The 26,848-nt window shown below is 43.6% G+C and overlaps 1 protein-coding gene across 11 annotated transcripts in view; it reads right to left on the bottom strand.

The window, feature by feature from the left end:
• Nucleotides 1–26,848, bottom strand: part of KDM4B (lysine demethylase 4B) — a 178,456-nt gene that overhangs the window by 110,958 nt on the left and 40,650 nt on the right. For 9 of the 11 annotated variants that reach the window (XR_012156240.2, XM_073324669.2, XM_073324670.2 and 6 more), the window contains exon 5: nucleotides 24,566–24,759. Coding sequence is in view for 10 of the 11 variants with exons in the window: in XM_073324669.2 (XP_073180770.1) it covers nucleotides 24,566–24,759 (194 nt within the window). In the remaining variant the exon portion in view is untranslated. Of the gene's footprint in view, nucleotides 1–7,378; nucleotides 7,509–21,313; nucleotides 22,204–24,565; nucleotides 24,760–26,848 lie in introns of those variants that run through there. The other 2 variants (XM_073324678.2, XM_073324676.2) reach the window with 2 other exon arrangements.

The following is a 26,848-nucleotide window of genomic DNA, read 5'->3' as shown; positions in this document are numbered from 1 at the left end:
TACCTACAGACCTCATCAGGGACCAGGACCCCATTGTAGTAGGTCTTGAACACACAAGAGACATATTTCCTTGCCCCAAGTACCTTAATTTTCACCTTTCCTTTTTGACTTATTATGCTTCTCACAATCCCACATCTTTCCTCTAACAACTGTAGTGCCAAGTTACAGGAAAAATTAAAAATAGCGCATAGCATTAAGTAAACAAGATCAAAATAAACCTGCTTTAATGCAATGGTTATAGCTGCTTGGTGAAAATTCTACTATTTTGTATCTGTACTGTTTATTTTCCCGCACTGATAAGTATTTACAGTTGTTAGCACTGAATCTTTCCTTGTTGTCTGCAACTCTAACTGTTCTGCTCTCTCCAGTTCACCATGCAGTGTAATTCTCTCTTCCTGAGTATCTTTTCTACCCCTCCAATTATGAACATGGTTGAATTTATTTTAAAAAAAATCAGAAAAATAGACAAAAGATTTACAAGGCAGACAGCTACTGGGATTTTTAGTTTATCTGACCAAAAGAACCTCCTAAAAGGATCCTGAGCTGAGCTATAATCAGCAGGAAGTATCATTCTTGACAATTATCAGGTGCAAAAAGAAAAGGAGTACTTGTGGCACCTTAGAGACTAACCAATTAATTTGAGCATAAGCTTTCGTGAGCTACAGCTCGCTTCATCGGATGCACACTGTGGAAACTGCAGAAGACATTATATACACAGAGACCATGAAACAATACCTCCTCCCACCCCACTCTCGAGAGGTATTGTTTCATGGTCTCTGTGTATATAATGTCTTCTGCAGTTTCCACAGTATGCATCCGATGAAGCGAGCTGTAGCTCACGAAAGCTTATGCTCAAATAAACTGGTTAGTCTCTAAGGTGCCACAAGTACTCCTTTTCTTTTTGCAAATACAGACTAACACGGCTGTTACTCTGAAATTATCAGATGCTTCACTATTGACAGATTTCAGAGTAGCAGCCGTGTTAGTCTGTACCTGTAAAAAGAAAAGGAGTACTTTTGGCACCTTAGAGATACTCTCTAAGGTGCCAAAAGTACTCCTTTTCTTTTTACTATTGACAGAAGCAGCTTTGTGAATAACCCACACTTTGAGTACAACCTAGTTAAGGGACTAATCAGCCTAACTTTAATCTAACTTTGATATGATGCTACACTGAACCATTACAGATTAGGGAGCAGGGATTTTCCCCTCCACACAGAACAGCTTCAACACTAAACAGAAGGGATAGCGGCAGCATAAACTATTTTAATAACCCTCAATCAGAATAATCCCTTTTTATAGACTGATTCTGCTATTGAGAAGACATCTGAGGGGACTCAAAAGGGATCACTGAAATGGTCTCAGTTTCAGTGTCGCAAGATGAGAGATCTCCCCTCTCATCCATTGCTTCAGGATTCCAGAAGATCTTATTAAAACTCTTTCTAATGTGGTCTTCAGAGTCATAGCGTCTCTCCAAAAACTGATTCTGGCCTCGTTCATTGACAAAAAATTCAGGATCTCAGGTTCAGGAGGGGCTCAATCAAATGCTGAGGTTGTGTTAGACTGTCATTTCCATACAGAGGTGGGTTTTTCCCCCTTTACAGAGAGTGTTTAACTGGACAATCCCCTTTCTATCCTTAAGATGAAAGCATGAAAAAGATCCCGCATATTTGCGATAGAGGATGCTATTAATAGTGTAATTTTCTTAGTGTTTTGTTTATTCCCCTGGAATGGCTTGATGGATGTGAATAATTATCATACTATAAAAGCCAGCAAATGTGCTGTTTTCTATCACTCTAAATCATCAAACAAATAAAGTGTGAAACAGCATTTTTGAATACAATTTTCCCCTCTAATGGCTTAGAATTATTATCAGGAACAATGAAAATAAATAAGCAAATGCCTTGCAAATTAAAAATTAAATGCATGTGTCAGGAAAGAGGCAGAGACCAACCATCTTGGGGTACAAGGACCAGTTCAGAAGCCATTAAAAGATAACACAGTAGGGGATTCACTTTTACTTCTAGCATCAGGTGCTGCTAAAGGGACTTTCCAATCTAGCCTATATTCTACCCTCAAGGCTTCTGCTTAGGGGCCGGGGGAAAAGGAGGACATTTTACTTTTTTCTTATTTCCAGTCAATGCAAGCTATTAAAAAAACTTCCCCACATCAGAACATCGGATCCCTCAGGCACTCAGCCTGTTCATGCCCTCTCCACTGGGGTCTCCCTCTTTAAACTTAACAGCTTCCCCTTGAAGCAATTCCCTACCTTCTATAGAGCACCAGGCCATCTCTTCCCCCCATCCAAACTTCTTTTGAAGCTTCCAGACCTTTTCTTGATACTGCTGTACCTCTTATATAAGCAAAGTATCAGATAGATTAGATACCATACCTCATCTACCCCTGCAGCATGTCAGAATTCCAGTCTCCCTTCAACAACATAAAGCAATTAAGCAGCAACTTCCTTACTAAATCTTCATGCACCCTTCTTCAACAGAATGAGCATCACAGGTGGGAGGTTCAACTGCAAGGCTTTTGAAAGGGTCACTTCAGTCTAACTCATGTTGGAGGGTAAGAAAGTTAATTTCACAGTGTCTGCACAAGGTCTGGACAAATAGGCCCCACACAGTTTAGCAAGATATAATTACTGAAATAAGGAACGATAACAAAATAGAACAGCACATTTAAAATGCCTAAGACCACACATCAAGCTGAGGGTTAGTTATCTGTCTTCAAAGCAGATTTACTCACGCCAAGAATAATGACCCTTAGCAGATTCAAATGCCAACCTATCCCTCCCTGGTGACAGGCAGAATGGAAAAGTCATTATTTCAATCTCCATTAAACATAAGTGTGTCCACAGATGCATAATCTGAACCCTAACCTTCATGCCTATAGCCCTGATAGCAACAACAATGGCCTTAAGAAGATACTTTGATCCGTCAAGAACATTTATATACAGTAGTAGCCACAATTGGGTAGGGCCCTGCCAAATTCTCGGCCATGAAAAACACGTCATGGACTGTGAAATCTGGTCTCACCCCATGAAATCTGGTCTTTTCTGTGCTTTTACCCTATACCACACAGATTTCATGGGGGAGACCAGGGTTTCTCAAACTGGGGATCCTGATCCAAAAGGGAGTTGCAGGGCCATCACGACGTTATTTTATCGGGGTGAAGTGGTGGTATTGCCTCCTTTACTTCTGCTCTGACTTCAGAGCTGGGAGGCTGGAGCATGGCTGCTGTTGGCCAGGCACCCAGCTCTGAAGGCAGCCCCCCCCAGCAACAGTGCAGAAGTAAGGGTGGCAATGCCATGCCGTACCATGCCACCCGTACGTCTGTGCTGCTGCCTTTAGAGCTGGGCAGCCGGAGAGTGGGGGCTGCTGACTGAGGGCCGAGCTGTGCAGGCAGCGGCGCAGAAGTAAGGGTGGCAATACCCTACCAGGCCACCCTTCCTTCTGTGCTGCTGCTGGCGGCAGCTCTGCCTTCAGAGCTGGGCTCCCGGCTAGCAGCTGCCGGCCTCCAGCGGCCCAGCTCTGAAGGCAGGGCTGTCGCCGCCAGCAGCAGCGCAGAAGGAAGGGTAGCAGTACCGCAACCCCCCCTACAATAACCTTGTGACCCCTGCCCCACAATTCCTTTTTGGTCAGGACCCCTACAATTACAAAACCGTGAAATTTCAGATTTAAATAGCTGAAATCATGAAATTTACAATTTTTTAAATCCTATGACTGTAAAATTGGCCAAAATCAACCTTGAATTTGGTAGGGCACTACCTATGGATTACTGAGCTATTTACAAACCAGTTTCCCAGGTGCTCCCTACCCCCACAAATCTAAGCTCATGCTCTAGCTTGAAGGTTGAGTATCTTTTTAAGTGAAACATTTATTGTACTGATAGAAGATAACATATGTCAAGACATCATAGAGCAAGAACAGAAACCTCTTTTGTTCATTACTTTTGGATAGTTTGCAACCTTTGCCTAGTCATTTACATAAAATAAATTAATTGCTCCTTCATCTAAGGTACACATTATCCCTTCTCCCTCCAAAATGGTTCAAGTTCCTAATTTCCTCCTACTCAAAATTATATGGCTAGTCCTATTTTTTCCAGTGCAGGAAAATAGACCCAAATTTGCTTTCAAAATTAGCCAAGACCACCACCTAATAAAACAGTGAAGGTGGTGAGACATTAGGTATGCCCACCATCTGCCTCTCCATAAGCCACACTCTCCACCTGTAACACTCTCAGTATTCCCAAACTCAGAAGGATGACCAGGATGGGACGGAAACAGGTCTGTGCTCTTTTTGCTTCTTTATAATTAAAAAGGTTGCCCGTCAAGGTTTTGGGGGACATTTATTGGGTTGCTTGTTTTTTGGGGGAGGGTTAACATTAGAAGTATGAGGAATGTCAAGCCACTTCTTCACTTACTTTTTCTGAAAAGCTCCTTGGTGGGAAAGGTCACAAAGATCACATACTACATATCCTCTAACACCTAAAATGAATGGGCAGGAGCTCTGAATCTTTAATAAAGATGTCCTTTCTCCAAAATGTTTAAGCATTGCATTAAATTGGTTTTAAACCCAAAAACAGGATCTCAAGTAGGAGTGGAGAGGTCATTTTATCTCTGTATTTGACACTGGTGAGACTTCACTTAGAATACACTGTCCAGTTCTGGTGCCCACAATTCAAGAAGGATGTTGATAAACTAGAGAGGGTTCAGATAATTGACATGAGAATGATTAAAGGATTTAAACATATGCCTTATAATAGTGAGGCTCAGAGAGCTCAATCTATTTAGCTTAATAAAGAGAAAGTTAAGGGGTGACTTGATTACAGTCTATAAGTAAAGACCTGGGGAACAAATATTTAATAATGGGCTAGTCAATCAAGCGGAGAAATGTATTACAAGATCCAGGGGCTCGAAGTTAAGCTAGACAAATTCAGGATGGAAATAAGGAGTCAATTTTTGACAGTGAGGGTAACTAATCACTGGAACAATTACCAAGGGTCATGGTGGAGTCTCCATCACTTACCGTTTTTAAATCAAGATTCTATGTTTTTCTAAAAGATCTGCTCTAGGAATTATTTTGGGGAAATTCAATGGCACATGTTATACAGGAGATCAAAGTAGATGATCACAATGGTCCCTTCTGGTCTTGGAATCTGAAGTTTTAAACAACTAAAAATCCCTTATTTTCTCAATTGCTCAGCTTTCACTATTGACTCTGGTGTTGTTTTCTTAGTTCTTCAGTCAAAAGTGTCTTTCAGAGCAGAAAATCTTGAATTTCTACCAGCTTGGAGTGGGAGGGTAATCCTTAAACAACTGAGAGAAGAAGGAACTTTCAGCCAGATTTTTAATGTGTGTTTTTCTTAACTCCTACAACTACCTAACATACTGGGAAACGGGTGTCTTTGTTGAAGATTCATATCTCCAAGTTCACAGATTTCCTCCCCCCCCAGTAATCCATGAAAACCAAATGTCACACTCCTGTTTTTAATGGTGGAGAGTGGAGGAATAAATAGAAGATAACTTCACAAAAACAAATCCACTTTTCTGGCCTTTATCCATAATGAAAGGGGGGGGGGAGAGATAGGAGGAGGGAGAGCACAAGCCTAATATTTTTAAAATCCTTTGTTGGTCACCTTTATTTTAAAATAAAAAAATAAAAATAAAAAAGCTAACCTGAGTGGGTCTCGCAAAGCGCAAACACTATTTTTGCCCTCACAAGGAAGGATGGGGGAATATTTACAATAGTTGTCCAATCAGTGTCAACATTTGCTCTGCAAGTTAAGGCAAACATAAGGATGGATTAGAAACACTGCAATTGCTACAGGTTTCCCCACTAATTCAGTGTCCTTCACCACCCAAGGAATAAATTCAGTCACCAAAGGCAGAACCCAAATTCACTTACTTCTCCTCATTGATATCTGAAATGGTCTGACACTGAACAATCATCTGCTTTAAGCAACTATCTTTTAATGTCAGAGGATCACCATCTGGAAAGGAAAAACCTCTCCCTCCCTGTCTGTCCCCTTCTGTTGAGAATCTTTTACATTATGAAAACACACACTTGCTCTGGAGATAAGATCTCTCACGGATCAGAGAGTTCCTTGTTCCTAGGAAAGAACCTTATCAAGTCTCTGCTGTTTTATCTTTAATGGATCATTTTATGGAACAATAGATGATGGAATTTAGTATCTTTAACCAGCAGTGTCAATGATTTCAAATAATGACATTTTTATTGAAACACACACAAGTGCACAAGATAAACACAGACTAGGGAGTATCTGCTCAGAAAGCCATAATAAAGAGTAAATAAGTAATGACAGAACAAGATTACAGATACACAGACACCAAATAAACCCACATTATAAAGGCAAAAGAAAAATAAGCTCTGCAGACAGGTGGTCAAATACAATCTTCTGGGGGCCATCATGGGAGGAAGATCAGGACAAGTGAATACAGTACAGGCTGCACAGTCATCGTGAGGCTCTCTGCAAACTGCTCTGCAAGCTGCACACACAGACCTTAATAAAATTAATATGTGCGCAGCATGAACACAGATCAGATGTTCCCTGATGATTCACCATGAAACATAAGAAAGTAGCACAGAACAAGAAGGAAGCCTTTTCCTCTTTAACATGGTATTTGCTCACAGCCACCCCCAGCTGTTCAATGGAGGTCCAAAATGAGTGAGGCCTTAAGCATGCACACACGGGGGGGAGAGAACGGGACTTGTCTGCGATTCCAGATGAATTCCTTTATTTACAATAATAATTGGTGGAATCGAGATTAGAGGGTGCCTTGCTATAGAACAGGTGCAGAAAGTGAATCAAGAGCGGTGTCCTGTGTGGAAAAAGTGATGTGACCGAAGAGCATCAAGACAAATTTAAGATGTTTTTAAGAGTACTTTTGATTTCTCTGGCCTGCAACTAAATGAAGTCCTCCTTTGTCTTCTTATACTCTGTTTAACAAATGGAAGAACCTTATGGTTGCAGTGACAGGCAGCTACACTGTCAAAAGCCGGCCCTCTAGATTAAACTTGAGCTTTCATCTCCACTTCAACAGTACCATAATTTTACAAGGCATTTTATAAATGCAAAGACAATGGGCCACAATCTGCTTTGTTACATCCATAGTCACAGAAGTTACTTCCAATTACATCAGTCTAAGAGTAGAATTTGTTCCACCTTCTTGCCATCCAAATCAACCACTTCACAGATTTCATGACAACGAGGGGTGTTTGGAGGTGGAGCCAACAGTAATTCTGATGCAGGATTCAGGTTGCCATTGAATAAGCCTTTACAGTGGAAGCAATCTGGCCTCAAGGTATAGGTTACTGACGACTCAGTCCACCACCCACCAATGGAGTTTGCACCCTTGTGAACTCCAGATTGGGCTAATACTGTGCTGTAATTTAGAATTAGGAAATCCCACCTCAGGACACGCAAGTTCTGCCTGCCTGTGCTCTCCTCAGCTGTATCTTATCATATCCAGGGGGAAGTTGTGTCTGTTCAGGAAGGAAAGAGGTAGATAAAGTATCCATCACTGAAAACCATAGGCACAGACTCTGTGGATGCTCTGGGGCTGGAGCACCCATGGGGGAAAAAAAGTGGGTATCCAGCACCCACTAGTCACAACTGTGGGGGGACCCCTGCCAATCAGCTGTATGGTGCCCCCCTGCCCCGATCATCTGTGTGGCTGCTGGGGGAGGGCACAGAGCAGTGAGTGGCGGGGGCCTCCGGGAAGGGGCGGAGCAGGGACTAGAAGAGGCAGAGCACGGGCGGGGCTTCAGGGAAGGGGCAGGAGTGGCACCCCCAGGGAAAATAAAAGTCAGGGCCTATGCTGAAAACTGATCACCTTTAGGCAGGTGCGGAGCGGCATGGCCATAGTTTGGGGGGCAGGGGATGTTGCGCCCACCCCCAAACTGCAAGCCTCGGGACAGAGGCGACCGGAAGAGCAGTGTCATACATGGCTGTTGCCTTAGGCACAGAGCCCAGGCAGCAGTGCCTGGTGTTGAAAGTCCAGTCGACGGCGCAGCGGGGCTAAGGCAAGCTTCCTGCCTGCCCTGGCTCCATGCAGCTCCTGGAAGCGGTCAGAGTGTCCCTGCACCCCCCTAGGCACAGGAGCAATCAGAGAAGCTCCGTGGGCTGCCCCCGCGCCCAGCACCTGCTCCGCAGCTCCCACTGGCCCCAGCCCAGTGAAAGTGAGTGAGGGTGGGGGAGAGAGAGAGACTGGGGGGAGGGGGGGCTGGAGTGAGTGGTGGGGGAGAGCTCGGGGAATGGGAAGGGTAGCGGCAGGAGAAGGGTGTTCGGCTCTGTGCAATTAGAAAGCTGGCAACCTTAGCCTGGCTCCTTGCTGCCTGTGACCTTCCCGGGGCTCCCCAGCACCTCCCAGGCCAGGGCAGGGCCTCCTCTCCCCACAGAGCATGTCTGCAGGCCCCAGGGAAGGGCAGGAGCCTGGAACAGAGCCCCTGCCCCTGGGTCCCACTGGCAGTGCTGTGACCCACAGGGTCGGGACTCGACTAGGGGATGCTCTTGGGCAGGTGGAGGGTCCAGAGCTCCCCACAGCAGCCCGGGCTCCCTGGGTGGCTCTTACCACTACCCAGCTCTGGCTTCTGGCCTAGCCAGGGCCTCGCAGGGGAAAGACTACAGTTCTGGTGCCGGTGGCCCCCCACATGTCTACCCAGGTTTCAGCACTCCTACAGGGGGCCCCATTAAGGGTCTAGACAACATAAAAACACAGTGGCCAGTCTATACGAGCCCTCTTATTATTGATGGTACTGTTGGAGTCTCACAGGTGTTAGAGCAGCCACGGGACATTTTCAGGAAACCATCAGTGTGTATAAGGCCATTGTCACCAATGCTGTATGCACAGTTGCCCAATTCTCAACTCCACTGTGACACCATTAACATGAAGACAGACAGAAATTCTATTCTCCAAAGAATCAGAATCAAGATACAAAATGCTCCACCCCCACCTACCAGTCTGACTTCTCCTCTCACCCTTTCCACAAAACTGAGACTTGTGAAAGTGTAATATGCTGGTATTTATTTAAGTTTTTTTGTAATAGACAAATTATTGATTTGTTGTCCAGCAATGCTGGGCTGAATTGTTAAAGTTCTTTTGAATGTATGGCTGGAGCTAGTCTTCTATCAGTGGGGCTAAAAATGTCCAAGCCCAACCTATACATAGCACACATTGCTGATAAACTCTTAATCCCAGAATCATAGACTAAGGTCAGAAGGGACCATTATGATCGTCTAGTCTGACCTCCTGCAGAACGCAGGCCATGGAATCTAACTCACCCACTCCTGTAACAAACCCCTAACTTATGTCTGAGCTACTGAAGTCCTCCAATCGTGGTTTAAAGACTTCAAGGTGCAGAGAATCCTCCAGCAAGTGACCCGTGTCCCAAGCTGCAGAAGAAGGCAAAAAACCCCCAGGGCCTCTGCCAATCTGCCCTGGAGGAAAATTCCTTCCCAACCCCAAATATGGCGATCAGCTAAACCCTGAGCATGTAGGCAAGACTCACCAGCCAGACACCCAGGAAAGAATTCTCTGTAGTAACTCAGATCCCACCCCATCTAACATCCCATCACAGGCCATTGGGCATATCTACTGCTAATAGTCGAAGATCAATTAATTGCCAAAATTAGGCTATCCCATCATATCGTCTCCTCCATAAACTTATCGAGCTTAGTCTTGAAGCCAGATATGTCTTTTGCCCACATTGTGTCCCTTGGAAGGCTGTTCCAGAATTTCACTCCTCCGATGGTTAGAAACCTTTGTCTAATTTCAAGTCTAAACTTCCTGATGGCCACTTTATACCCATTTGTTCTTGTGTCCACACTGGCACTGAGCTTAAATAATTCTTCTCCCTCCGTGGTATTTATCCCTCTGATATATTTATAGATAGCAATCGTATCTCCTCTCAGCCTTCTTTTGGTTAGGCTAAACAAGCCAAGCTCTTTGAGTCTCCTTTCATAAGACACGTTTTCCATTCCTCGGATCATCCTAGTAGCCCTTCTCTGTACCTGTTCCAGTTTGAATTTATCATTTTTAAACATGGGAGACCAGAACTACACACAATATTCCAGATGAGGTCTCACCAGTGCCATGTATAACGGTACTAACACTTCCTTATCTCTACTGGAAATACTCCTGATGCATCCCAGACCGCATTAGCTTTTTTCACGGCCATATCACATTAGCAGCTCATAGTCATCCCATGATCAACCAATACTCCAAGGTCCTTCTCCTGCTCTGTTACTTCCAAGTGATGCGTTACACGGCTGCTACTCTGAAACCAGTTTATAACAGAAATTCTTCTTATTAATCCCTAAATGCATGACCTTGCACTTACTTTTCACTGTTAAATTTCATCCTATTACTACTACTCCAGTTTACAAACTCCATATGTTCCTGTATGATATCCCGGTCCTTCTCTGTATTGGCAATACCTCCCACCTTTGTGTCATCCGCAAACTTTGTTAGCACATTCCCGCTTTTTGTGCCAAGGTCAGTAATAAAAAGATTAAATAAGATTGGTCCCAAAACTGATCCCTGAGGAACTCCAATAGTAACCTCCTTCCAGCCTGACAGTTCACCTTTCAGTGTGACCTGCTGTAGTCTCCCCTTTAACCAGTTCCTTATCCACCTTTCGATTTTCATATTAATTCCCATCTTTTCCAATTTAGCTAATAATTCTTCATGTGGAACCATATTAAATGCCTTACTGAAATCGAGGTAAATTAGAACTACTGCATTCCCTTTGTCTAAAACATCTGTTACCTTCTCAAAGAAGGAGATCAGGTTGGTTTGACACGATCTACCTTTTGTAAAGTTATGTTGTATTTTGTCCCAATTACCATTTACCTCAATGTCCTTAACTACTTTCTCTTTCAAAATTTTTTCCAAGACCGTGCATACTACAGATGTCAAACTAACAGGCCTGTAGTTACCCGGATCGCTTTTTTTACCTTTCTTAAAAATAGGAACTATGTTAGCAATTCTCCAGCCATACGGTACAACCCCTGAGTTTACAGATTCGTTAAAAATTCTTGCTAATGGGCTGCAATTTCATGTGCCAGTTCCTTTAATATTCTTGGACGAAGATTATCCGGGCCCCCCGATTTAGTCCCATTAAGCTGTTCGAGTTTGGCTTCTACCTCGGATGTGGTAATATCTACCTCCATATCCTCATTCCCATTTGTCGTCCTACCATTGTCCCAAAGATCCTCATTAGCATCATTAAAGACTGCGGCAAAGTATTTGTTTAGATATTGGGCCATGCCTAGATTATCCTTAACCTCCACTCCATCCTCAGTGTTTAGCGGTCCCACTTCTTTCTTTGTTTTCTTCTTATTTATATGGCTATAGAACATTTTACTATTGCTTTTAATTCCCTTTGCAAGGTCCAACTCTACATGGCTTTTGGCCTTTCTCACTTTATCCCTACATGTTCTGACCTCAGTAAGGTAGCTTTCCTTGCTAATCCCTCCCATCTTTCACTCTTTGTAGGCTTTCTGCTTTTTCTTAATCACCTCTCTGAGATGCTTGCTCATCCAGCTTGGTCTACAACTCCTGCCTATGAATTTTTTCCCCGTTCTTGGGATGCAGGCTTCTGATAGCTTCTGCAACTTTGTCTTGAAGTAATTCCAGGCCTGCTCTGCCTTTAGATCCACAAGTTTTTCAGTCTAATCCACTTCCCTAACTAATTTCCTTAATTTTTTAAAGTTAGCCTTTTTGAAATCAAAAACCTTAGTCACAGATCTATTTTTGTTTATCCTTCCATTTAGTTTGAATTGAATTAGCTTTTGATCGCTCGAACCAAGGTTGTCCCCTACAACCATTTCTTCTATGAGGTCCTCAACGCTCACCAAAACCAAATCTTTCTTACTTTCTTACTTTTTTTTCCCCTTTCCTACTTCGTGTTCTTCCCTCTCAAAGAGAAAATCTGGTGTGAAGATTACCTGGACATCTCCCAACCATTTCTCCCAAATTTCTAGTTTAAAGCTCTCTTGATCAGTTGTGCCATCCTCCATCCTAGAAGTCTATTTCCCTCCTTACTCAGGTGAAGTCCTAATGCCATCCTCAGCAAAAAGTATTACCTGAAGGTATTAATCCCCAGCAACGACACTGCAAAAAGTAGAATTATTCTTTTTTGAAGGGGTGCAGTGCACAGGGTTTTCCAGATGGGTCATGCCAGCTAGTAAGCACCAAATATAACCCATCCAAAAGACAGCTAAGCAATGAGAAAATTATCTTCTGGATTCTGCATCAGTGACTTACTAAAGAAAGCCTCTAACAAAACTGCAATATAATTTTTAAGTATTACTTTAAACAAGGGGGCTCAAAATGAATGACCATCAGTAAACTTAATGACAACACATACAGGACAGAAACCATAGACAATTAAAACTCAAGAAGGAGGTTACCAACAGAAGCAGCTCTGTCCACAGCGAAGGAAATAATCCTACATTCAGGTTCTGCATTCAGTGTGTGAACGAGTGAGTGTGAAGGGTGTATTTTACTAAGGAAAGGTTTTTTGGGGGGAAAAAAATTCTGAAATGGCTTAATCTTCCATTTTGACCAGGAAGATAATTACTACACACTTCAACAGATAATATTCATCTCCCCTGCCATTCTCCATCATCTCAGTTTACAGCACTCATTTATGAAGCATATATTTCCATGAACTGTTAATCAATTATTCCTTATTGGCTGCTTCCAGCAGACACTGTACAATCAATTAAAAAAAGAGGCACAGATGATGCTCCATAAAGCTCACCCCAAAAAAGGTCAGAGGCGCAGGAACTACACACAAAGAGAAAGAAAGATAGTCAGGTGGTTATTGGTATTAACCAGCTAATGCAAAACTTTACCACCATGTTTAGTTTATATCACACACACAAATTATAAACTGTCCTACCACCATTATCAGCCAGCTGGTTACTTGTAGGCATCATGGCAGAGATGGCTCTGCAGAACAGATTTTTATGAGAATGACATGTTCCTCCGCAGAAGCCTGACCTTCTCAGCCAGGGAAATTAAAATCCTTCCATTATTCACAATGGATAGAAGACCATCTTGGTGCTCCTGCTAACTCTTGGCAACATAAACGACATTTCATACAGCAACATGCTGACTGTTCCTTAAGAGAAGTTAACTCAGATAAAAAAGAAAATGCCAAAATAACTCTTCTTTCACTGTTAGGCTGGCTATACAACAGAGGTGGGTAAACTACAGCCCATGGGCCACATCAGGCCCGCGGGACCATCCTGCCTGGCCCCTGAGCTCCCAGTCAGGGAGACTAGCCCCAGCTCCTCCCCTGCAGCCACACCACTGCGCGGGCAGCTCTCTGGGCAGTGGGGCTGCGCGCTCCTGCAGGGCAGAGCGGCAGTGTGTCTAGCTCTGGCCCGGTTGCTCAGCTGCCAGACATGCTGCTCTGAGCAGCATGGTAAGGGGGCTGGGCAGTTGGATAAGGGGCAAGGGATCCCAGGGGGCAGCTGGATGGGGCGGAGGTTGGGGGGGGCCGTCAGGGGACAGGGGGCGGTTGGATGGGGCAGAGGTTCAGGGAGGCAAGGGACGGGGAACGGGAGCGGGGGTTAGATAGGGGGTTGGGTCCCAGGGGGTGGTTAGGGGCGGGGGTGGGAAGTGGGAGGGAGAGGATAGGGGGCGGGGCCAGGCTTCCCTACCCGGCCCTCCATACAGTTTTGCAGCCTGATGTGGCCCTCGGGCCAAAAAGTTTGCCCACCCCTGCTGTACAATCCTGTCTATCCTACATGCACAAGATCCTACCCCGTAGCCCTTGCTATCTGAGACGACAGAGTGATTTGGATGAGGTGGACAACTTGAGGGTGAAGTCCCTGTGAGGGGAGAGCCAAAGAGCGCTGCCTGCGCTGTGCACTTTCTACAGCTTCCCGGCTACGCTGGCCCCTTTAGTCACTGCATGAAGCCACGTATCTAAGGGAGACGTTAACACAGAGACCTCCATCCATTGTCCCACAACAGGAAATTTAATAAATTCTTATGGATAAAAATGAAAAACCTCAACCAGTGTTATCAGCAGTTCAGTGTGTTAGAAGAGTTGGAAATACATGAAATGTGAGTGCACTGTTATCTATCTTCTGGACCAAGTCCTAGTTTTAAGGACTACAAGGTCAGATTCACCCTTACAACCTATCAGCACTAACTGAAGCCTCCTTCTTACCAGTAAGGCACTTTAAAATGCCTATAAAACCTACCCAAAAAACCCTCCACAACACTATCCTATACTTCCAACAGCCATTTCATGAGGTAGAAGAGCTGAAGTGCAGCACAGAGAGAAGCAGTGCAATGTTTATTGGCAGAAAGTCTAGAAAGATTAAGAGATCTATTTCCCCCTTAATGAGCATATGTAACTCTTATTAATGTTAACCAGAATTATGCACATGCACTGTGGGGGGAGACCACTAAGTGCCTGGCACTACGTTAACAGATGTTCTTATCCTGTACCAACTGGCCTGCAAGAGTTGTCCCCTTCACTGGGCACTGAAAAACGCATGCTCTCCCCTTGTTGCTCCTGGAGTGGAGATGGAATAAATGCCTGCACCAGAACAAAACAAATCTGTCCATTTGCAATGGTGGCCTCATCTGGAAGCCTCTGTCTCTATCTCAAATGAATCTGAACAGGAGAAGCAGCCCATTCTAGCAGGAACTTTACAGATCAGAGGGTTTTGCTGTGACAAACTATCCTTTCACACAACAATAGCACCTTCCAGTCTGGAGTCAGTATCCCTGCCCCAGTGACCCACTGCACTGAAGAGTAAAACAGAGGTATTCCAAACAACATACAGGTCAATGAGAGGTTCCTTTATGGCTCCCAACCCCCCACGTCTAGTGAAGTACATTTTTAATAATCTTCCTCACACAGGAGGAGAATTAAATGGTCGATTTTACATAGAACTTTGTTGGTGTAGAGCACTATAAATATCAGACACTGCAGGAATTCCGCTATTTTAAACTACTCTTTACTGCACTTGTGCCATCCTAGATCAATATCCTCTTCTGAGTAAAGAGAAAAACTTGACTCATGCCCAGATATTAAGAAGCCATGAATTAAAACAGTCCTCCAGTGCCATTGTGGGTCCTTTCAGTCTTAGCCAGCCCACATGCCATTGCCACATGAAGCCAAAAGATCTTCATTTCAAATCAGGTTTGAGCTTTGAGCAGGCACTTGCAAAACAGAAGACTGAGTTTCAGCAAGAGCCTTCTCTATCATCAGAGATGGGCCTTTCTCAATCCAGACTGGGACTATATAGCTGTGATTAATTATTAGTACTGGGGGAGAAGGCAGTTCATGCATTATACACTAAGCCAGCAGAACAGGAACGCATTGAGACATACCACTGTAGAAAAAGAAATGAAATCATTAATTATTATTATTAATTAAGTTTATTACAGTAGTGCCTTAGGACTAACCAAGAATGGAGGGGCCCCACTGTGCTAGGCACTGTACAAACCCGGCAGTACAGTCCTTGCCATGAAGAGCTTACAAGCTAAACAGACAAGATAGGTACAGGATCAGGGAAAGGAGTATAACAAGACAAATGAACAACGCGATGATAGGAAATGTCGTATTGGCTCCATTATTTTTGAAGGATGGGGGGGGGTAGTTATGAGATGATCAGCTAAATGAAAAGAAAAGCAAGGGGAGAGGGGACACTGAAGGGAAGTGGGAGGAGGGGAACAGAGCAGAGGGTAAGAGGGCAGGTGTGGAATGAAGCTGAGGTGAAGCAACTGAAGGAAGAGGAGTTAGAGCAAACAGCCAATCAACTTGGGGAACAAGATGCCCAGTCAAAACAGTAAGTAACTCTTTCAATGTCCCAAGGCCCCTGGTTTGGCTCCTTCTACAGTTGCTCTGAAAAAGCTGGAACCTCTGGTTGATTCCTCTCTGCGAGGTTTCCTCAAGGCTACATTGTGGGGGAAGGGAGGCACCACCTGCGCACAGTGTGTGGCGAGATCTCCCGTGCACCGTTCTAGGGATGTTGGGGGAGGGGTGGCCCGGTAGGGCCCCCTTTTACATCCTCCCCTGCAGGGCAACACTCTCTGCTTTGGCTGCTCCTACTGGCTGGAGAGTCTCTCTGAAGGTTTTGCCCCAAGAACACATGGGGGCACCACCTGGGTCCTAATGCACAGTACTTGTTGGGACAATTATCAGTTTCCAAAATGTCCACAGCAACGTAACACAATCATTTAAACGTTTATCTGCGTAAAGAGAATTTCCCATTGTTTCAACTGTTGACTCCTGCTCTGGGGAAAGTAACAAGGGTGACAGTTCAGGAGCTGAATAACAATTCCTCATAGGTAACTCTTTGGTTCCCTAATGGCATTAAAACCATTCAACTCATCCAATCTTCAACCTCCCTATTATACACCAATTCTCTGGGTCCTAAGAACAAACCGTAAACGCAGTGCTGCTCCTGCTTCACATGATTACTGTGTCCTTCACCACAGCACCACCTGCAGGCCAAACTGTGTCTGCTCAGAAATCATGTGGGAGCCTGCAAGAAGGTCTGTTTGAATATTAGCACTATGGTGTGGTTTGTATTGATTAACTAATGACTGCGGTATATGAAGCCTGAAAGCCCGTATTAATAACTCTCTGCTGCATTCCTCCCATCTATCACTGAATTACAGGGGGATGCAACTCTGCATCTCAATACATCATTCCTTTCATGAATCCCAGAGTGATCAACACGCATGAACAGATTCTTAATGCAGAATCCCCATTCCAGAGAAGCTTCAACCAAACACAGTTGGGTGACTGCAAGGGGGGGGGGGGCAGGAGGAGAGGGAGAAGTTGCTCTGCCTCTTAATATCCTCCACTGAAAGAAATAAAAGGAATATGCATTACCCAACCCTTCCCCCGTCCCCCCCCCAATCAACTGAAAAGAGCCTTGCTTTGGCAAATCACCCCAAGCGCAAATGGTGCTTTGGCTAATCCATAAATCAATCACCACTATAAATTCTATCCTCCCTCCATCCAAAACTGCAGAACCATAAAACAGATTACATGGAGGAACGGTGGCTGGATGGCTCCCTGCAGCTCACAAATTTCCTGTCGCTGCCTGAATGGCCTTCCCCCTACTTCCCCACACCCATAAATCTCTCCTGCCAGAATGGAACATGCAAACAATGCAAGTGCGCAGTGCACAAATACTAAAACAAGCCAGCCCTGCACGCTTCCTGTGTGAGGCGGCTGAAGGTGTCAGTGGGGAAAAAAATTATTTTCTCTTGTGAAAATCTCCCAAAGCAAAGAGTGAAGAATATAAACACAGTAGAGAAATATCTACATGAAGCTGAATCAAAGGAAAACATTCTCCGTGCAAGGTGTTTAAAGTGTTCTCAGTTTCCTAAAGGTCAACAGGCACATTCAAGCTTTCAGCTAATTTACCCTTAAGAGACTTGCAGGCTCTCCAGAGTGTACGGGGTTAAAGGGATCCCACTAATCAAGTCTGATCATCACAAATGATTGATTTAACATTTGAACATCCTTGTGCTATGGCCCCCTTGAGAGAGTAATAATCAGAAGGCAATAATGGGGTAAGGGACAAATACCCCTCCCAACTCTCCCCTGTTGCCAGACAATTCAGTACCAAACACTAAACCCAGCAGTCTTAAATGAGACTGCACCAAGCTCAAAGCAAATTGCAACATATGTGAGGGTGTGTTAAAGTGGATGGGGGGTAAAGAACATCACATAGGGGAAATGGGGATAAGCAAGGATAAAATGTCCTGCCTATACATTTAGAACAGGGAAGAAAAGAAGCTGGCATAGCTGAGCTTCACAACAGCATTAGGCAGGTCATTTTCTTTATCCAAGATCACTCCCGAGGGATTAACATTTTCTATCCTGGAGGACAGGGAGGGCAAGGGTTCCGACAAAGACAGCTGCAATGCACCCTGAGACAATAATGAAAAAAAAAATCTGCAGTAAAACTATCAGCTCTTTTCCATTTGCAGCTGCTACAGTATATGTAACTGGTCAGGAAAGAAGGAAGGAGGGTTCTCAAATACATTCCATTTCCAGATGAACAATATCTTAGCACAGAATCAAACATTTGTCAACTGTACCTTCCCACTTCATCTCCACTGAAAAATATGGGGATTCAGGCCCTAACAACGCTGGGATCAAAAACAGGCTAGTTAGAACCAGCCTTGCCTAAACATGGCTGAGGCAAGCACGTTTCTCATACTGTTTTCCTGACCATTGTGGACAGAGATTTATCCTATGCAGGGAAGCGTCCTCCCCCATTGCTTTGACTCAAGCTGTGTTTTTAGAGAGAAAGTTTTAAAGAATGTTATTCCACTGGTGTTTGGAAGAAAGGAAAAGATCAAATAGTGCAACTATTCATACGTGGTGGTACTCTCAGAACATCTAAGACACACCCTTATCACAAACAGTGGGCTCCACACCACAAATCTGAGGCTGCCTAATAGCATGAGACTTACTGTCTCATGTACATAACCAACTAAACCCACAGTATCAAACTCATTCACAATTTAAGGACTTGTTTAGGTACTGAAGAATTCTTCATACTAGGGCAGGGACATATTTCAAATGTAACTCATTATATGTGCACTTCAGGGCAAGGATAGATTAACGACTATATTAGCTTTAACCTCAATGGCCAGCTTTTCTAAAGCCCAGAACACAATTCAAAATTGTTCGACTGTAATTAACCACACCCTCTAAGTGAGGAATTAATTCTCTAACTGTATCTCAGCAGACTAAACAAGCTGCATAAAGGGAACCAACAATAGTAGTTTTGCTACTAACTTGCTCTGTAAAATGGGTACATATTAAAACTCACCTATTTCAGAAGGCTGTTTCGAGGCAATGTCTGGAAAGCACTTGGAAATCTTCAGATGGCAACAGACAGTGCAAAGCAGTATTATCCCCTCAAGAGCTGATTCAGGTACCTTAAATGTGCATGACTGCTACTGCAGCTTTGAGTGGATATAGTGACCAAGCTTCAACAAAGGATATAGGAGAGCTTATATAAACTCAGTATATGGCACCTTGTAGCATTGCTATTGTCACTCTTCAACACAAACTTTTGAGTTCACAACGGCTGAGACAAAAGACATCCCTCAGCAGAGCGTGATGAGCAGAGAGCATTGGTCTTGGCATTCAATTTAGTTGCTTTTGTCATTATAAAGTCAAGTCTCCTGTTAACATCATTTGACAATTTGCTGCATTTTAAAGCTCCACATATGGGTATATAAGGTAATTATACATAATACGTATAATTGATACACTAAAAACTCCTACCACAAGAGGTTTAATACAGGCTGTAAACTGGAATAAATTCAAACTTTAGAAAATGAAGACAGACTATGAAAAGGTTGTAATTAAGCTACTAATGTAAGAGGAACAGTATATTATAATTAGGGAGAGACATGCAAGCAAGAGACTCAATCTGGCAGCTCCATGACTGTGAAACTTAAAATGAAATTACTCAACAGCTCAAAGTTTTCTGAAATGTGTGTTTGAAGCCAGGTGACCCCTTCCTACCTCACACCTCAAAGAATGGCCTCTGCTGGGCTTGAGACAGCCACATGGTCATCACAACATGCTACAGATGAATCTGAACATTGGGGGCATCAAAGGAGACATGATCAAGCTTCTCTGATAAGAGGCAAGCAAAACACACTGCCCCCTTTGGGTTTCTCTCTACAGCAGGAACAGCACCAGCTGAGGACAGACACTGTTACCCGCCTTTTCTCCCAGGGTGTGTGTGTTATGATGACCTAGAAGAGGGGTAAGTCAATAGGTGGACTGTGGGTCAAATCTGGACCGCCAGACACTTTTGAATGTACCCCCAAATCTTTTTATTTAGTCATCATCATCATCATTGTTGTATTATTATGTTCTCTGGAGTCTATCCTTGATTATACCTTAACCAAGAAATTTGGATCTTGAAAAAAAAAATTGACTACCCCTGATCTAGAAGCTGAGGAACCCAGGGAATTGTTTAGTGAGAGTTTGGAAGCAGAGAGAAAGCTGCCCTTCTTGATGCCTTCTCTCTCTCTCATCACTGGATGACCCTCCACTGTCTGCACACTTCACTTTACTCTGAACATTTCTCATCCGCTTCCCTTGGAAACAAGACTGAAGGAGGAACTGATCTTGCGACAGTTTGTTCTGCTCAGTCTATCAAAGTGAAGTAACACAAGGAGGTGTTGGCACCAGGGCTTCTATGCAATGAAATAGATATATACACACACACACACACACACACAAAACAAGCAGCTGTACAACCAAACAGCTTATACGCAGGGTACTAAGAAGTCATCTTTATCCACTGAAATGCAAACATTCATTGTAACTCCCCTTCCAACATACACAATCCATGCTTTGTGGGAGGCTGACTTACCCCAGAATCTCTGGGGACAGGAATGGAGAGGCTACGCCACAGTGACTTCTTCTGGGCACACTCCCCTCTGAGACTCATCCACACAAAATCTCTCTCCCATATCATATCACATACCTCCCTCTCCTGTGAGACCCTTATCATTTTCAAAAAGAAAAGGAGGACTTGTGGCATTTTAGAGACTAACCAATTTATTTGAGCATCAGCTTTCGTGAGCTACCGCTGTAGCTCACGAAAGCTGATGCTCAAATAAATTGGTTAGTCTCTAAGGTGCCACAAGTCCTCCTTTTCTTTTTGCGAATACAGACTAACACGGCTGTTACTCTGAAACTTAGCATTTTCACTTTATCTTCACTGGAAAGAGTCCGGAGGTGACTTTCCACAGTCCAAATTTTCCTCACCCTCCCTGAGGAGAGTTGAAGGGTTTCTTCCCTTTACCAAGTCCCCATAAAAGTAAAACTTTGGAGGGGGATAATTCCAGCAGAACCACCAGGGCCAGAGTCTGGGAGGCAACCTCAGTCAGCCCGATTTCTGCCCCCTTCCTGGCAGGAGGAGGAGAAGCAGCCTCTTAGGCTAGGCAAGACCCCCTCCATTGCAAAGCAGGACTATTCACTAGAGACCTGACAGCCTCACTCTGGATTAAACTAAAGAAACCTAAAAAAAATGACATGGATAAGAAAAATATTGATATAGAGAGGGGGAATATTTATTTATTGGATGGACTATTTCAAGCAGGTGGAAGACTACTAATATAGAAAGGATCATTCAGTTTCAGTGTAGAAACATCTTTAGCTGACAACCTAACAATAGCCCTCCCTCTATTATTGCAGAGCACAGCGCCAAACTGGTAGAGTTTGTAACTTTCTGCACTCCTGCTATTCCCCGAGGTGCCTCTAAGATGATCGCTACCAGGGTCGAATAGTCTATAAAAAGGATGAAGGAAGCTGGGAAATTTCCACAGAGGTGCGGCCAGAAAAACAGAACCATCATTACAGACATCTCTGAGGCCAGCCTGCTGTGCAGGAGTCTCTGCTCTGAAGTTCAGGAGCTCCTCCGACTGATTTGTAGCAGCACTGCAACCATAGCTGGGAGATGAGAATTGGCTAGCATGCCTGAAAGTTCTCAGGTCTGCTCAGAGCAGTTTGCAAACTCCAGACTCTATCAGACAACGTGCTTTCACAGAAGAGCTTCAGAAATCATTAATTGGAGCTGTCAGAGTGAAGAGCAAAGAGGAAAAGACTTGGGCGAGTGACATGCTCTAGCCTTGTGCTTAAGGGAACAGCGGAAGTCCTCCCAAACCAGCAATGGCATCTTGTCACAACACATCTATCTTTGTGTTAGAGACTGTCATCTATATAACAAGCTCAGCCCAACGGAAAAATGTTTTGCCTAACCCATGACCTGACCTCAACATACTTATTTTTCATAATATTTACTTTATGTAACTGGTTACAATACAAAACCTGCCCAGCCACTGAATGGCTGGGTTAATCTAAAACCTTATCCATGCTCCATCGCTAAACATGGCACAATCAGCTCTCCACCAGTTGCAGAGTACTCTCCTGTGATTTTAATGGGCAAAACCAAAAAACACACACACACACGCAAAATCTCGTAAGTCCCTTTAAAGGCAGGTTTTATCATTTCTCTTCCCCACCCCACACACAAATGTCTGGTGGTTGCTCTCTCCAACATCTGCGTTTCCTCTTTACTTCTCCACTAGGAACTGGGACTCAGTTTTTGCAGGTCTCCTCTTGCTTCACCTGCTCCCACCCTCAACTCCTGAGCAAGATGAGAGAAACAAAAGCAGATTAAACCCTCTAAGCACTTTAGCAGCTGCTGGCTCTACTACACAGGTTGAGCTTTCAGTTCTCTCTGTTTTGCCTCCTTCAGATAACTGTGCAACACACACACAGTCATCTTTAGCTACAAGCTCCACATCTCCCACAGAAACAGGGGCTAGCTTGTGGGAATCCCACTGTTTAATGCAGAACTGGTCTTGACGGAAGCCACAACAGCTTTACAGGAAGAGCTGGTTGTCCTTCTGATACGCATCACTGCTCGTTACTTGTATTACTCCAAGAAGAATTTGTGAAACTGGAAAAATGCAGGGTAGAAGGGCAACATTTCAAGTCAGGCCTCATACACATAGAGTGCCAGTTAAAAATGGCTTTTCTCTATATTCTATTCTTAAACCTTCTCCCACAAAATCCAAATGCTGCTGCGTAGGGTCTTTGTATACAAAACAGCAGCTACTATTCTGGTGCTGGGCTTATGTTTCTCTCAGAGATAAAACTGGTCTCATTCCTGTTTTCTGAAGGCAACACTCCTCTTCTGGGTACAGAATGAAAAACTCAAGAAACTAAGGAAAAGGGGCTGACTATGCACAAATGTGTAACGGAGTGACTAGGTATCATTAAAACCATATGTCCCCAATGCAAACCCTGTTTTCATTAAATATGGGTTCTGCATATAGCGTTTTAGAGCACACATTTTACAGCAACTTACATCTATACACTCAGGTGTGGCTTTAGACTACCAGAACCAAGACCTTCCGCTTTACCTTTCCTCATATTCAGTGCTGTGGTTAAAGGACAGTAAAGATTTCTGATGCAACTCTGGCACCACCTAGTGGAGACCAGGGACCAAATAAAGATGATTTTGGATGTGCTGCTTACAAAGACAAAGACAATTTGATGGTATCTAAAATGAAAGTTTGTCACATTTTATTCAGAACCCAGAGATCCACTTCTCCTCAAGTCACACTAGTTTATCAGAGTGCTTAACTGCTCCTGTAGGTCCTTTCACCTCTGCCTGAATAAGAGAAACTGTGAAGCCAGGTGAGCCAGAAAAATAGTTTGCATCACCCAATGGCAGATATTAAAGATTTGCACCAAGACAATGGCTGAATGTGTCATAGACCAGCCCCTCCTCCCCATTCCCTCTGCTTTGTAAAGGACCACCATATTTATTCATTACAGGCTCCTTCCTCCTGGTAACTCTCATACACCCGCAGGCTTGATCAGCCTGGAGATAAGTGGCATCACTGGGGACTCATATTGTTGAGAGATGGGAAGATCTTGTCTGCCAGTGCCAGGGCACAGTGACAAGAGCTTTACTGTGACATTTAAGCTTGAATTTGCATGCAAATGTCAATATTTATTAGTCACATCAAGATGCCCAGAAAATCACTCTTTTGGGTCGCCAAGTCTCTCTGGTTATACTTTTAAACAGAAGGAGGCCTGTGGAAACCAAATATACAGACTTTTTGTAAGCTATTCAATTCCATCTTCCCTGACTCCCCCATTTCACCCCTATTTACTGATCATTTTCATAGAAAGTTAGTTCTAACCAGGCGATGCATAAACACCTCCAAATAAATACTTAATATGCTGATTTAAGAATCAGCCAGGAAGAAGTAACTCCCTCACCTGCCTCCAGAGATTGAGAATATCTTACATATTCAACCGTAGAAGCTTAAGGTAACAGATGCCTTCTGCCCCACAGCAAAATGTGAGGACTGCAGTGTTTCAGTACTGAAGTGTTTCAGCAGTGCTCATGTTTCACTATCACTGTTTATGTGTCTCAACTTCAATCCTGTGCATTCATTACAAAACGTCTCAACTGCTGAAATACAGTTCTTACTGTTTTTAGCCCCTTCCCTCCCCAAGTTCTCTGTTCTCTTATGGACACCCTTAAAGAAGGATGTCAGAGCCAGGACTTACACTTCAAAGTGAGATAGCAAGATAGAAAAGTGAAGGAAAGATAATGTATTCAAATGGCAAGTAGGAGAGAAAGTGGGGAAAGAGAGCTTGTGTAGACCTCTGTTGGAATAGCCTACAAAGGAATGCTAGTGTAAGACTGGGTTTTCAAGAGTTTTTTGTTTAATGAAAGCAGCAAGCTGTTTATGTCAGTATAACTAATCTGAAGTCTAAGGGGTACTAACTTACAGTGATGTCAACTTTATGACCAAATAATTGACCATAAAATGAAAGTGAATATAACAGCAGTTGGCTTCCTATCAAGGTTGCGTACTGGGGTGATACACAAGACCTTACACAGAGATAGAAAATTAGGTTAGAGTAGGTCTGAGCAGAGACACAGGTTCATGACTATTTCTCTCATCAGCATTCTACCCACTCACCAGGATTTCGGCTCCCCAAAATGCAGGTAATTGATGCTGTAGAGATCCATGTCCTCAGTATGCCATGCAAATGTTGTTTTCCACATGCCAAAATAAAGGTAGGGGGTGTTCACACCTTCTATGATAATCCCACACTCATGCTCCACCATGTCCAACAAGGTGTTCAGATTCCCAATATTCCATTCTTCTACATCCTACAAGACAAGAGGACTCCATTCAGCATAGTCAAAGTAGAAACATATCAGGAGCTGCTTTAGCACAACAGACTGATAATCCTTGATCTGCTCCAGTATCCTGTCTCCAAAATTTGATGAAGTCAGGTACGTCATAGGCACAATACTACACATCATAAAGAAAGGACGGCTAACTTCCTGAGCCCAAAGAGGGATCAGTGCATGCTCTGAAACATGAGTGATAGACCTTGCAATTTTTTTTATCTTGGTTAATATGAAGTTAGATGCTACTCTTTCATATAAATAGATGAATCTTTTTTTAAAAATACATACATTTTACACAGTGCAGTTTATGCCCTACATCTCCTCCCACCCAAGTGATTACAAAAGCTACAAGATACACAAAAAGGTTAAAAGGCTCACATCCAAAATTTTATCTCTCTTTAAAGCCTAAAATTTGGATATAAATTTATTCTAGCATCTTGTGTTTTCCAGGCAGGCTTCTGTGTCTGCACTAATTCAATCCCTTTAAGTTCCAATCACTCCAATGCATTTGCTTTTTTTAAATAAATGTTCACCATACACTAAGGAAAGATTTTGCTACTTTTTTGGTAAGGCTTCAAGATAGTGTTTAATTAGAAGCTGCATTATCTCCAGAGTAGGCATGTGTGTTCTGTGGGGGCTCCACCACTTGGAAACTGACTCAATCAGAAAAATAAAATTAAGTAACAGTAAAGTAAATTTACATGCTCTTTTCAAATAACTTTCAAGTGAAGGATCCACTTTGGGGACACTGATCAAGTGCACTGGACTGTATAGTGCCTATACCAGTAGATGGCTCTAAAGCAGCAGCAGTCCTTCACTGAACAGACTGTTAGATGCAATGCTTTCAAAAGTGCCCTTAATTAATGAGAATACATGCAAAGCCAAAGTAAATTACAGTGCCCCACCTCAAATGCTGGCATAGAGATGTCAGAAAGACAAAATTGGGATGTGGAATTTTTCTATTTTCAAGATTATAAGAGAATTAACAGTGGGGAGAAAAAGGTTTAACAGTTCCTGTTAGTTGGTTTTCTCCATCGCAGTAAAGACTGGTAAGACCACAGATGAGCACAAGCTGGTAGCGTAAAGGTTGACTGAGTATAGAATTCCCAAAAGGAAGCTAGCAGTACCCTTTCTCTCCCCCTGCCCGAGTGCCCCACATGTATTCAAAATTGTTCTTGAAATACCTGCTGCAGCTTGCTTGCAGCACCTATAGGATTAGTAGAGATTCAAGTTGCATCCACACTATTGCTTTTGAAAAGAAATTTAAGTTAACATAGTTTAAAAGGCTAACTGTCACTTACCTTTAACGTGTTCCATGTTTCCATGTATTGCAAAGTGCATTTGAATTGGTCCTTGGCATAACAGTAGAGCTACCTTTAACATGGTTTTTCACAACCATGTTAAAGGTAGCTCTACTGTTATGCCAAGGACCAATTCAAATGCACTTTGCAATACATGGAAACATGGAACACGTTAAAGGTAAGTGTCCCTTGATTCCACTTTTACATCAACCTGCACAGCACCACAGAAAGGATCCCAGTAAAAAGCATGAAAGGAAGTAGCACAACAGGTGTAACATAACTACATATTTGAGTATTCCAATACCTCAGTGATGGGAGCAACATAAATACCGTGACAAAGTTCCTCCTCTACCTTGGTGGATCTTGTGCTTATTGGTGGATTTGCTCGCCTTGGAGCTTCATGGCAGCCCTCAGTTTGGACGTTTTTCTGAACCCACAATCCCGTTTGACTCCTCCTGTGTCTGACCAGGAGTTGGGAGGTTTGGGGGGAACCCGGGCCCGCCCTCTACTCTGGGTTCCAGCCCAGGGCCCTGTGGAATGCAGCTGTCTAGAGTGCCTCCTGGAACAGCTGTGCGACAGCTACAACTCCCCGGGCTACTTCCCCATGGCCTCCTCCCAACACCTTCTTTATCCTCACCATAGGACCTTCCTCCTGGTGTCTGATAATGCTTGTACTCCTCAGTCCTCCAACAATCCACGTTCTCACTCTCAGCTCCTAGTGCCTCTTGCTCCCAGCTCCTCACACACGCACCACAAATTGAAGT

The sequence above is a fragment of the Lepidochelys kempii genome, chromosome 25 (genome assembly GCF_965140285.1).
Source record: "Lepidochelys kempii isolate rLepKem1 chromosome 25, rLepKem1.hap1, whole genome shotgun sequence".
Classification (NCBI taxonomy): domain Eukaryota; kingdom Metazoa; phylum Chordata; order Testudines; family Cheloniidae; genus Lepidochelys; species Lepidochelys kempii.
Note: the sequence above shows the minus strand (reverse complement) of the source record. Positions and strands in the feature narration are given on the sequence as shown.